Source organism: Brachycentrus maculatus, unplaced genomic scaffold, assembly GCF_059751285.1.
Source record: "Brachycentrus maculatus isolate JH-2025_06_01 unplaced genomic scaffold, ASM5975128v1 h1tg000459l, whole genome shotgun sequence".
Taxonomy (NCBI): domain Eukaryota; kingdom Metazoa; phylum Arthropoda; class Insecta; order Trichoptera; family Brachycentridae; genus Brachycentrus; species Brachycentrus maculatus.
In genome coordinates, this window is record NW_028281206.1 from 733,521 (window position 1) to 746,813 (window position 13,293).

Consider the following 13,293-nt stretch of genomic DNA (forward strand, 5'->3'; position numbering starts at 1 on the left):
ATGGCACGCCACAGAGTGAAGTCCAAGTCTTTCTTAGCCATCATCATCCTGTTTCTACATACTTATTTGCCAAATATTTACTCTTACATTTACATTCCCTTGGCATCCATTCGCTTCAAACCATCTCATTTTAAATTTTCTCAATTATCCCATCAAATGTTTTAAGTTGTAACTCTCATATATTATTTTTCTGCAATCGTTTATCAATAAAACAAAATGATGCTCTAAAACTGTTGTTTATTATCTAAAGTTTATTGTATAATTGTATTATATAAATGATTGTGAAAAGGGTGTAAATAAAACTTGTATTTGTACAAATATTTCTTAAAAATAAATTGATGGTGGGTTTCATTAAATTAATTATAACAAGTAAATCTATTCTATTAAATCAAAACAAGTCAATGATATTTTGTTTTTATTCTATGCTTTTTGATCAGGTGTCTTTTCATTTGAAGTCCAGAAATAAATCTTTCTCTACACTCAGTACATACAAAAGGTTTCTCTCCGCTGTGTATTCTTTCATGTATTTTGAGACCCGCTCTGCTCACGGTCTGGTAGCTGCAATGCATGCAAAGGAAATTCTGGTGCCCGGAATGCACACGTTTGTGAATATCTAAATTGTATTTTGAAATTCTCTTTGTGCCGCAAATATCACAGACATACCGGCCCTCCTTGACATGTCTCCTAGCATGGTTGTCCAAAGTGGATTTAGAGGTGAAATTTTTCTTGCATGTTCCACATTCAAATTTTTCCTCAGTGTGTGTCGCCAGGTGTTTGAGAAAACTGTTTCGAAAAGTGAAATTATTTCCACAGATATCGCAAGTATACTGGGGGTTGTCAGCATGCAAAGATTTGTGCTTATCCAGTGTCGATACATTTGAAAATGTTTTTAAACACGCTTCACACGAATACACTCTCCTTACAGTGTGACTTTTTAAGTGCCTGCTTAAAGCTGAGGGGTACGGGGCAATGAAATCGCAAATTTTACAAATATTAAGAATATCGTCCGATATGTTTCTTTTTATTTGGACAGCGAAAGGTTTTTTGAAAACACCTTCAGCTACACTCAAAGTTTTTAGTTTAGTTTCCAAAATGACATCAACTACTTTATTTGTCGAGATCTCGTTAGCTATGCTTATCGGTCCATAAGGGGATTTGAAATTCAAAATGTCATACTCGTAATCTCCACCAAGATACTTCTTGTAATCAATTATAGGTTCACAACCATCTAAAATACTAGTTCCCTCGATAAGTTCATCTTTTATTTCAGTCCCCTTTTCTTCTTGTGCGGTTAATTCCAGACTTACTAACAGAGTTGGAAGTTTATCATAATATTTTATCAGGATATCGTTAGAATGATCACACTTTACTTTGAAATCGTGAGAAGCTTTTAAATCCTGCAAACATGCGTTGCAACACTTGTCAGGTAGATTTGTGTGCTGTACAAGTACTTGGTTTACTGTCAACAAGTTGACAACCAAAAAGTACTCCGAAAATTCATTCAGCGGGTTAAGTTCATCAAACTCATTCAAGCAAATACGGCATGTGCTGTTCTTCGACCAGGAGACATCCATTACACGAAATACCGTTTTGAAATTATTAGACGAATCTGTTAGTTGCGCGCGCGCTCTTTAAGGTTGACCTAGGTCTTGTCAGAATATCGTCAACATAAACCGCACAATCAGGGGCGAAAATAATATTTATTTCGTCGATTTATATTTATATGTATAATTTGAAACAAATGCACATAAATAAAGTAATTTCTAAACGTCAAACACCAAAATTTACTGTATAGCGGACAACAAAAAAGAAAGGAGAAATTTGACACCACAGAATAATAAATAAATATTTATAAACAAACCATAGATGAAAACGAAGAATGGTTTTCATCTCGGAGGTCACCCTACCTAAACAATACAACCGTACTACCAGTGCCTTCTAGATTGTGAAACGACTTTTTTTCTCTACGTGAAATTTGACGTTTCAGCGGGAATACAAATACTGACATTTTATTTCTTGATATCTCGCAAACAAATTTGCTGATATGTATAGAAAATTGTAAAATGGAAATCTTTTGGAATTTTTACTTTGATATATTTTACCACAAAAATTAAATATGTATCATTATTTTTTTTAATGCCTCTCAGCAAAATGTGACGTATTTGACATTTGCGCATATACCTACCGGTGCGCATAGTGTTTTTACGATCGAACGGTACTCTAAGCTTAGTAAAAAATAATCCGATAGTTAAGTATGAAGTACTCTAAGGTATGAAAATATATTCATCTCCTTTTGTCAGCTACTAATTTAGAAAGATAAAAAGAAACAAAGTAAAGAACACAAGGTTGCACAGAAGCGTAAGAATCTATAACTCAAAATAACAAAAAGAGATGGAACATATTTAATATAGCGCTATCTTTCTTATGCAAAGCACAAAGCATTTTAATATTCTGATTTGTGTATTTTAAGCTTACAGTCTGTATTATATATTTGCGGCGTTGATCGGTAGCTGTCGGGAAACTCGTCTTTCGATTTTTCGCGATTAACGCAATTTCACATTTTCATAATAAATGGCAGATCGCGCACCTAACGGCCTCGAATTGACGAATGGACAGAGGAAAATGAGTGTTAAAATGAACGGAATGGAGGGAAAAACTCCGTTTTTGATAGGCGTTGCAGGAGGCACAGCCAGTGGAAAGGTAAGAAAATCTTTTACCGTTTAGGTTAAATGGCCGATATCCAAAAATAGACTCAATTTTCAAAACGTGTAGGGTTAAAAAACGCTAATATGTACTTTATTTATTCAGCAGTTTTGTAAATTTTCATTGGTAGTTATTTTGTTGTTTTCATTTACTGCAATAACAAACAATACGAAAAGTCCTTGAAGACTGCCAGGCCACTATCATAAAAGTTAACTGCGCATATAAATTCTGGGAATACCGCAATACATATTATGTTTCATTTTTACGATAATGCAGCCCGTTTTATCGCTTAATCTTTTCTTTGAACAACATGTTCATTACGGTTTTGATTTTTTTTCTAAAGGATTATTTCACAATGTTAGGTTAGGCTAGGTTTGGCTATTTGTGATGATATCTAAACAAATCGCTCACTCCTTTCAAGAACGTCATAAATCAAAAATCGTCAATTTTCAGTTGTGCATGTTTTCAGAATGCCCAGAAAATGTACTATATCCCAGCAAAAGAGGCATATTTTTAACTTAATATTTACCCGCTACAGGGCAGAAAATGTTGTTTTTGCATTTTGAAGAAAATGTATTGTTTAATTATTTTTATAAATAAATTAAATATTTTTCAAATGTAGAAAAAACCTTCAGGTTTTACCTAAAAAGATCTGTTGCACAGTAAAAAGTTCAATAAGTGGCTTGATATTTATTTTTAATACATTGTGTTATATTTTTAAACTTTAAAATTGTTCTCCTGAAAAATCAAGCATTTCGATTTATGACGTTCTTGAAAGGAGTGAGCGAAATATGAAGAGTTTACCAAAATGGGAATATGGAAGGGTTACTCTGTAACATTCACCATTTTACCAAAAAATGAGAAAAAACTAATACACATTTTTTATATCAATTTCAGGGATGAAATTCAAAAAAATAATCAATCGTACATATTTGTGGTGACATACAAAAAAGGGGCACAAGTCCTATAGTATATGTTACAGACTTGCGCCACTCTTCCGTTTCACCACAGATATATTTCAATAACTCCTTCATAATGTCGAGACATTAATAAATACCTTGCTAAGAACATATCGCTCACTCTTTTCAACAACGTCATATATCAAAATACTTGGTTTTTCAGGAGATCGTTTTTAAAGTTTAAAAATATATTAAAATGTATTAAAAATAAATACTAAGCCGCTTTTTACTTTGCAACAGACCTTTTTAGGTAAAACCTGAATGTTTTTTCTCCATTTGAAAAATATTTAGTATATTTAAAAAAATTATTAAACAATACCTTTTCTTCAAAATGCAAAAACAACACTTTCTGCCCTGTAGCGGGTAAATATTAAGTTAAAACTATGCCGCTTTTGCTGGGATATAGTAGATTTTCTGGGCATTCTGAAAACATGCACAACTGAAAATTGATGATTTTTTTACATATGACGTTGTTGAAAGGAGTGAGCGATATGTAGGTTAAAATATCTACATGTGATTGGCTTATCTGTAGATGGAATTGGTCTGGCAAATGTTTTCAATAACTTGCTTTTTAATGACCCTTTGCCTTCCATATCAGTTGATGCAAGTGAAGTGCAGTTACATATGAGTTGATGCAAGAACACAGATTCAAATATTATAATTAAATTAAAATATTATATAAAACATTTATTTTAGCTAGAAGAAACAAAAATCCACTTAATGATCTATAAACCTTGTAAATAATAAATGCAACTCCCATCTATAAAAAAAAACAGTCTCAAGGAGTTTTGAATTATTTTATTTAGAATGATTTTATATTGCGGTTTGAATATGCCCTCATTGAGTTTTCCCATGTCAAGGGCACATTTTACAATAATCATTCTTAAAATAATAATGAAAGTAAATTAATTACGCAATCAAAAATGACACGGCTAAATGATACGATTTATTTCAGATATACGCACTTCCATTATTCATTTATGATAAGCTCTTTTATATTAAATTTCCATTTTAATTTTGTTAGAATCTGTCCAGGTTTCTTGCAATTTTTCTCAAAATGAAATTTTTGATCTCATTATATGGTTATGTCTTATATCGTTTGATTTTATTGGACTCCTTTGCGTTCCGCTTTCAGAGCTACCATGCGGTAGGTTTATCAGTGTGTGCAACCTTGCGGATATGGTTGTTTGTTCAGTTACCTACTAATGACTAATTCACCGCACTAGGGTAGAGTTGTCGCTAGTTAAGAATGCCAAACTCTCATAGGGTGACCATGGTGAAAATATATAAATATATTAGAATTTATTTTTAATATAACTAACTCTAATTTTTTATTTGAAAATTGGCACCAGGATAATAATACAACGGTATCTGATTTTTAGTCTGAGAGATGCGTTTAATATTAAAACGCAGACGATATAAGTGCAGATTCAGTTTAAGTTTTATTATAAATATAAATGCATATAAATAAAAATAAATTATGAATATCTCAATGTGTAATATAATTAAAAAGTATATATTTACTTTGTAAATTAAATGAATATTAACATATTATAATTACCTCCATCAATGCATAACGTTTATTCTGAATGTTTTTATAAACATTTAACACAACTTCCTTGGTTTGTCCAGATAAAGCCCTTCCTGTCCCATCTTCAAAACTTCAGACATGGTCACTGTATACAAACAGACATGCAGCAAATTGAAACGCGTTACTTCTACATTTACGTGCTTGCATATAACACAAATGATTTCTTAAGTGTTAGTTTGGCATTCTTATGTGGTGACCAGTACAATAAATTGTTGTTATTGTCCAGTCCACAGTGTGCAAGAAGATAATGGAGAAACTGGGCCAGGTGGACATGGACCACACGGAGCGGCAGGTGGTCTGCGTGAGCCAGGACGCCTTCTACCGGCAGCTCACGCCGGCCGAGAAGCTCAAGGCTGACCGCGGGCAGTTTAACTTTGACCACCCGGACGCGTTCGACAACGACCTCATCCTCTCCACGCTGCAGGACATACTGCTCGGCAAGAAGTGCGAGATACCGGTTTACGACTACAGGAAGAACTCCATGTAAGTTTGTTTCTCACTTTGCCCTTTACTCTTTGTATTATGCGTCATGACAGTGCAAAATAAAAAATGAAGTGTGAAGGGTGATTCACTCCTGATAAATCCCAAGTATTCAACACTCCTTATCATTCATCATTCACTTTGTGTAATACCACTTTTAAAAACACTAATTCGTGACTACCAGTTTCGGAATAAACATTCAATCATCAGGTCATTAAAATAAAATTATATGGTCTAACATTTGTATAAAAATAAAATTTTGAAAGAGAGTAACAAGACAAATGAATCACAACGGGAATATTTTTAACTTTGAGTCCACTTTTAAAATTTTTCCCATTTTGATTCATTTGTCTTCTTTCTCTCTTTCAAAATTCTATTTTTGTACAAATGTCAGACCGAATAATTTTATTTGAATGACCTGATGATGGAATGATTATTCCGAAACCGGTAGTCATGAATTAGTGTTTTTTAAAGTGATATTACACAAAGTGAATGATGAATGATAAGGAGAGTGTTATGTTACCATACCACAAAGTTAACAATGCTTTTAATATACAAAGTACTCAACCTAATTCTGCCTAAACTTTAATCAATCACGCGACGTGATGTCACCGCGACGTGGCACAATAAATTGTAACAAAATGCCGCTAAATAATTATAAATTTCACTAACATATGCAGCAAGAGCGTATGTTCTGCTCAATAAGAAGCTTCTTTTCATCTCGCCAATTTCAACAATGTTTCTGAATTGGTTCATGAGTAGTGTGGTTGTCAATAATGGGTAAAAAAATACACCAAGAAGGAGAAGGTAACTCAACACCAAGATTTGCTGGGGATCAAGGAACGAGCTGTTAATAAAAAATAGTTTTATATAAAAACACATTGTAAAATCTAAAACATGTAATATCTCACCAATAGATGTCTCTAGTGAAGTTCTAGTGATTCAAAAACAAGGTTTCTAAATTGGTTCATATATATAGAACTTCCAAGAATTTGAGTATTGTGGTTGTCAATAATGGGTAGAATTGGTGTACACGTGTGTAAAGTGATCACTTAAACCAGCTTTTGACGGTCGTCAGCCCCATAAATGCCCAGACTTCCATATTCTTCTTTATCTTTGATGAGGTGTCAAAAAATAATATGAAAATAACGAGTCTTAACTTTTCAGAGTACCTGACCAGTGCACCACAATATACCCTGCCGACGTGGTGCTGTTTGAGGGCATCCTGGTGTTCTATTTCCCCAAGATAAGGGAACTGTTCCACATGAAGCTGTTCGTTGACACTGACTCCGACACTCGACTTGCCAGGAGAGGTAATTATTATTTTAGATATTAAAATATCTTGCATGTACAGATATTTTTTGAGCTACTAGAAATAAAGTCGAATCTGAAAAAACACCACTTTGCAGGGAAGCGATTGTAAATTTTCAGTACCTTTAAATTATAAAGCCGTCTCAACTCGATGAAGTTATGAAAAAAAAAACAGAATTTTTTAAAGTACTTTTTGATATAATAACCCAAAAGTAGGACGGTTAATAAACACCTAGCTATATGAAATTGTCCCAATACCTAGCAATCTTTAAGAATATATAGTAATTTATGGTTTTTAGTTCTGCGATTATTAAAAAATATATGTATACCGTAGAACGGAGCTACTTAAACTTTGATGTGTTACTTGAGCCCAGTATATGTTTTTTATTTAGATCTGTATTTGGTCTACAATAAAGAACGTATCGACATGATTCATTGTTTCCCTGACGGGTGACACTTATACATTCATTATTGTAGACCAAATACAGATAAAAAAAAATTTGTACTGGGCTCAAGTAACACATCCAAGTTCAAGTAGCCCCGTTCTACTGTACACAATTTGACTGTTTTTTTTTGCAAAAATATTTTACGTCTACCATTCACTCCATTTCATGTTTTTTTATTATTATTTCGGACTTGGGATGAATTTGGTATGACAATACATTGAATCTTAAAAATTTTAAATCCTACGATTATCCCTTTATCTTTAGTCGGATTTGTAAAAATTAATGTTTTTCCGCAGTTCCCCGGGATATAATTGAAAGAGGAAGAGATCTGGAACAAGTCCTCAACCAGTACATGAACTTTGTGAAACCCGCCTTTGAGGAATTCTGCTCGCCAGTAAGTGAAAATTATTACTACTAATACTAATAATTTTATTCAGGCTTGACCAAGCGATGAGTGTAACACTAAGTCACCCTTATTTTGTGTACAACACCACAATATTTTAAAATAAAAACAGAAATGAATAACTAAGCATAATTCTTCTTCTTCTTTTTCTAGATCCTAAGGATCTGTTTGTGCCTCCGCTTGTATCTCTCGGGATGTTGACTCCCAGCTATCTTTCCACCTTTTTGGAGGTCTGCCTGGGGGTCTGTGTCCTTCAGGGATTTCTTGAAGGGCGATACGTGGAAGTCTGTCATCTGACATTCTGTTTACATGATCATTCCAGTATCGCCTTCATTGTCGTCCCCATCTCACGATATCCTCCGTCTTACACATTTCCGGATGTCGGTATTTCTTACTCGGTCTCGCAATGTGCTTCCGGCTATGGATCAGAGAGTCTTCATGTCGGAGGTTCAAAGTCGAGATTTTGTTCTAGAAGTATCTGCTCTTGCCTCAATCCCATAAGTGTCTATTGGTCGAACACGTGTTTTGCATAGTTAATAATTAATAAATAATACTGGAGTGATGATGTAAAATCGGCTCGCTGGCAATTGCAACACTGCGCTCCAGTGTTGCGATTCTCCACGAGCAGTTCATGATGAGGTTGGAGCTCTTCATCAACCTCTTCTGGAAGCCTGCCACTCTATTCCTTATTAGCCCATCCCAGTGAATAGGTGTCTAAAGCAAACATACCACTCGCGCTACAGTGTCGGAGTAATCTTCGCTCTCTCATATTTCTCTTATCCTGGTGTTCCTTATTCTATTTTGTAGACTCTTGCCAGTATATGCTCCTTAGCATCTTCATTTCTTACACTCTTAGGATGTTTGTGCATTACACGGAATTTTATCGTCCGGCAGTCCAGTTTTGAAAAATTAAACCAACTTCGACAGTTTAGCGTGATTGAATTTACGCGCAACATGTTCACGCACTGATCTAGAGCACCGATCTGAAGAAAGATGGACAAAAGCACAAGCCAATCATCCGTTTTATATGCTAACTGACGCGCCTGATGGTAAAATTCCGTGTAATTCCGTTTAGTGCACAAACGCCCTTAGAGCATTTTTGTTATTATGGTGTCCGCTCTGCATTTAATCCCATATGTCATGATGGGTCGCACACAAGTTTTATATATTTTTATTTTGCTGCCGATCTTCATATCAGGGTTTTTCCAAATAGAATTTTTCTGGCGAATTATTTAATTCAAATCGTATTTGATCAAAATAAAGTTTCAAGACCTAACAAGACTAGATATTCTTGCTGACAATGGGGCCCTAATATATACTTTTTAAATAAAACATTAATTATTTTGAAGTGTGTGTGGCCATTAAACAAGAAAGTTGTTAAGTGATGATAGTGATTATATTGAAATCGAACATTGACAGCATTGCATTACATTGTGATTTTTTTTCCAATAGTGTTTTTTGCTAAATTTTTAATGATAAGCATATTCAAATTAATTTTGAATATTATTGTGGTGAAAGTGTCACAGTGAATAGTGAAAAGTGTCGATTGAGTTGGTATGTTTTTGCAAATTACATATTTTTTTGCAGACAAAGAAGTTTGCGGATGTGATAATACCGAGGGGAGCAGACAATATCGGTGAGTTGACATTTTTTTCAGTTTATTTGTATAAATTAGTATTTGATGTATTACGTAAACTTTAGATAACATATTCAGTATTTATTCTACACCCTACCACATTTTTTCACACTTAAATCTCGTTTGTAAATGAATAATTCTATAATTCAAATGTAACTTTGTTTTAAAATCACAATAAATATTTTAGTATAGTTTTAAGTTTATTTATAATGTCTACCGGTTTCGAAGCTAACCGCTTCTTTATCAGACTGATTAATACTAAAACACTATCTACTTAATAAAATTCAAAATATTTTGACGGCTAGGCACAGGAGCTTGGGTAGATCTCAAGTGGCTTTATTTTTTTTTAATGTTGATTGGCAGTCACAGTCGATAGGGATCAAGGATGATGAGTGATTGGAAACATATTTAATAACAGACTTTTAGAAAAATCATTTACTTGTTTATTTATTAACTGTAAATTATTATTAATTGCCTTTTTAATTTCTAATATTTCTAAGTAATCTAATTTAAGTCCTCTATTGCATGTGTGTGTAATATATTTAGACCTTTATTTTTATCAAATGAATTATTATTTTCTATTAGGTGATTGGCAAAGTAGACATTATAATTAAGTTAAAATAAAATATTTATAGTGATTTTAAAACAAAGTTACATTTTAATTATAAAATGGTAAAAATCACAAAGTTAGTGCTTCAAATATAAATTATATGAATAATTCTAATTTGTCACAAATTAGAATTAAATTTAGAATTGACTGAATGCTTTGTTTTTAAAATTCAGGCTGTAAATCTTATTTTTCGAATGATTTATTTTTTGTCTCCATATTTCGTCTATTATTGTGTCAATTGTGCAATTTTTAATGACCGAGTTTGAGGATTGTCCAAGCAAAAAGCCCCTGGAAAGTTGACACAAGTGTGGAAAGGTGCAACGTTACGGTTCTGTTTCCACACAATTAGATGCGTTTAAAATGGGCCTTTTAGTGAATTAATTTTTTTTTGTGAGGTAAAGGATCTTGCATCCCTTATGTCACTGCGACCACGTTAGGTCTATTGTGACCTCCCTCTGTATCACAGCTCACTCTCAAGACCTTCATGTGTCATGTAATTCGCAACCTGTCTTGGTGGTAGGAGCTTCACCTTCTCAGAGTCCAGTAGTGGTCCTCCAAGGATGTGACTTCGTTTGCGAGCGAGTGCGTCATAATTATAGAGAATGTGGATTGGCGTTTCGTTATCCTCCATACAAAATCTGCATACTGGGGAGTCATGTAGTCCAATTTTTGTCATGTGTTTCCTCAGTCTGCAGTGTCCTGGCAAGGTCCTGAATTAATACTACTTACTTTTATTATACGGCGCGTTCGATTAGTTCAATATCATTTCCGTAAGGTCGGCTCTCGTCTGGGTAATTTGTGGACTGGTACCTGAAGGGCAAGACTGATCACTTTGATTTTACGCAATTACTAATTAAGATCATATTTAATGCAGTGCGCAGTGCACCATTGGGTGAGGATGAGGGTTAGAAGTGGAATATTTGCAATGAGAATTTTCTCTAAACGTTGTTAGTTGACTTGACAAGCAAACATTCTTTTTGGAACTGACTCTCTGATTTTTCGGCTGTGTTTGTTTTCGGCGGTGTTGGAATTGTGGTCCTGTGGTTATTGTCACGGACTCTTATAATAAAAGCAAATATTTCTCTCTCTCTAAATATATAATTATTAATATATACGATGTATCAGGTCGGCTGTCCAAATTTAAAACACAGTAAGGGACATTTTTTTTGTAGTAGGTTTTTTTTGCATTTTTGGACTAAGTAGAGTCTACTTAGTCCATAAATGCAAAAAAAACCTAATACAAAAAAAATGTCCCTTACTGTGTTTTAAATTTGGAAAGCCGAGGTACGGGTTAGACAATTCGCTCACTCCTATCAACAACGTCATCTATCAAAAAACTTGATTTTTCATGAGATCATTTTTAAAGTTTAAAAAAATAATAAAATATATTAAAAATAAATATCAAGCCACTTATTGAACTTTTTACTTTACAACAGATCTTTTGAGATAAAACCTGAATGTTTTTTTATCCATTTGAAAAATATTTAGGATATTTAAAAAAATAATAAAACAATACCTTTTCTTCAAAATGCCAAAAACAACACTTTCTGCCCTGTAGGGGGTAAATATTAAGTTAAAAATATGCCGCTTTTGCTGGGATACAGTACATTTTCTGTACATGCCGAAAGCATGCACAACTGTAAACTGACGATTTTTGATATATGACGTTATTGAAATGAGTGAGCTGATTGTAAATCCAAAATATCAAGTTTTTGATAAAAAAGACAGATGATCAATCAATCTACGAATTTCTCACTGCAGTGATATTATGTAATAGTAATTTTATATTCCTTTCCTAACTGGCAGCGAAAAAAAATCACTATTTGTTTCTCCTTTGACGAGAAACGCTTTAAAATGTTTTGGATGTACTATTGTCTACTTTGTATCTTCAATATTATGTTTAACTAAATAATAACATTAAAATATTTTATTATTCTTCAAAATGTCTGCTGTACATCTTCGTTATTGCAACGGGTTTTTAATTTTGTAATTTCCAACTTTTTTCTGTACCTGGCCTTACATTGCTTCGGCTAAGTCTGGCTAAATGGCAAAGAAAGCAAATATTTAGCACATATTTCTAATATGTTTAATTTCACAATGCTTGTGAAACATTTGATATAATAAAAATCTAATAAACAACAAGTTTTTCGAAAATAATAAAAAAGTGACAGCAGCTGTCAAGTAGCACGCTGTCTGCCATGAGCAATGTTTTGTATTGCATGTGTTGCTGATATGTTCAACACATGACATACTAAAAAAACTGTTTTTAAAAAAAAATACATTTTTTCCTGTCATATTTATGCGTATGATAGATGTTTGAACGGTGAAATAAGTAAACAATGCAAGGCTGAGATAAATATCATTGATAAAATTAAGAAAGGTGTTGAAATAATTTGGACATGTGACAAATGAGGTATATGTAGCACATAAAAACTGAGGAAAACTTGGCATTAAGTATTTCAAATACTTTACTGTGGCAGGTTAGGAATAATCGGCGGGTATGTATAAGGAGGTGCATGAAAGTAGAAGAGGCGAAGAATGTTTGCAAAGACAGATTGGTGTGGCATTCTATTCTCTCTGCCTATTCTTGCGGTGAACCGGCATAGTGGTTAGTTAGTTAGTTAGGAAGAAATATTTATATTAATGATAATCATAATTATTTTGGTTAACTTATAGGGCATATTTTCGTAAAATACTACCGCAATGGCTCTTTGCTGTGATATTATACGATACATTGTTTATTCTTGGATAAAACAATAAAATTTTAGTCATAGGTTTACTCTCTTTTGGGTATAACGTCAGATTGCCTGGTCAACTTTGTCGCAACTGGTACATCTAGCTCGTCCGTCCGTTAGGGCCGCATTGCCATCGAACGCACTTTTAACATATTTAAGAAATGTAAATTCGTAACGAAGTGTAACGAAGAAATGTAACCAAGATAGTTAATATTTTAAGTAATTATTTTAGTTGACGCATTTCGGAATGCATGGATATACTGGTATTTACCATCTTAAATTAAAAACAGATAGATATTATCACAAAATGACTGCCAAACACTGCTTCCATATGATACACTGCCTTATGCACCATTGGGTGCAGAAAAGGGTTAGAAGCCAAATACATAAGCTGTGCTGATCAACAATTCGCTCGACTT

At 33.5% G+C, this 13,293-nt stretch overlaps 2 protein-coding genes across 5 annotated transcripts in view; one reads left to right on the forward strand and one right to left on the reverse strand.

The window, feature by feature from the left end:
• Positions 1 to 220: 220 nt before the first annotated feature.
• Positions 221 to 1,855, reverse strand: LOC148302347 (uncharacterized). Its single transcript, XM_088271770.1, has one exon. The coding sequence runs from the start codon at positions 1,572 to 1,574 to the stop codon at positions 399 to 401; it is 1,176 nt and encodes a 391-aa protein (XP_088127896.1). The 5' UTR covers positions 1,575 to 1,855; the 3' UTR covers positions 221 to 398.
• A 625-nt stretch (positions 1,856 to 2,480) lies between these two features.
• Positions 2,481 to 13,293, forward strand: part of Uck (Uridine-cytidine kinase) — a 332,661-nt gene continuing 321,848 nt past the window's right edge. For 3 of the 4 annotated variants that reach the window (XR_015838657.1, XM_088271775.1, XM_088271776.1), the window contains exons 1-5: positions 2,481 to 2,700; positions 5,480 to 5,736; positions 6,901 to 7,046; positions 7,787 to 7,884; positions 9,481 to 9,529. Coding sequence is in view for 3 of the 4 variants with exons in the window: in XM_088271775.1 (XP_088127901.1) it covers positions 2,572 to 2,700; positions 5,480 to 5,736; positions 6,901 to 7,046; positions 7,787 to 7,884; positions 9,481 to 9,529 (679 nt within the window). In the remaining variant the exon portion in view is untranslated. The remainder of the gene's footprint in view (positions 2,701 to 5,479; positions 5,737 to 6,900; positions 7,047 to 7,786; positions 7,885 to 9,480; positions 9,530 to 13,293) is intronic. The other variant, XM_088271777.1, reaches the window with a different exon arrangement.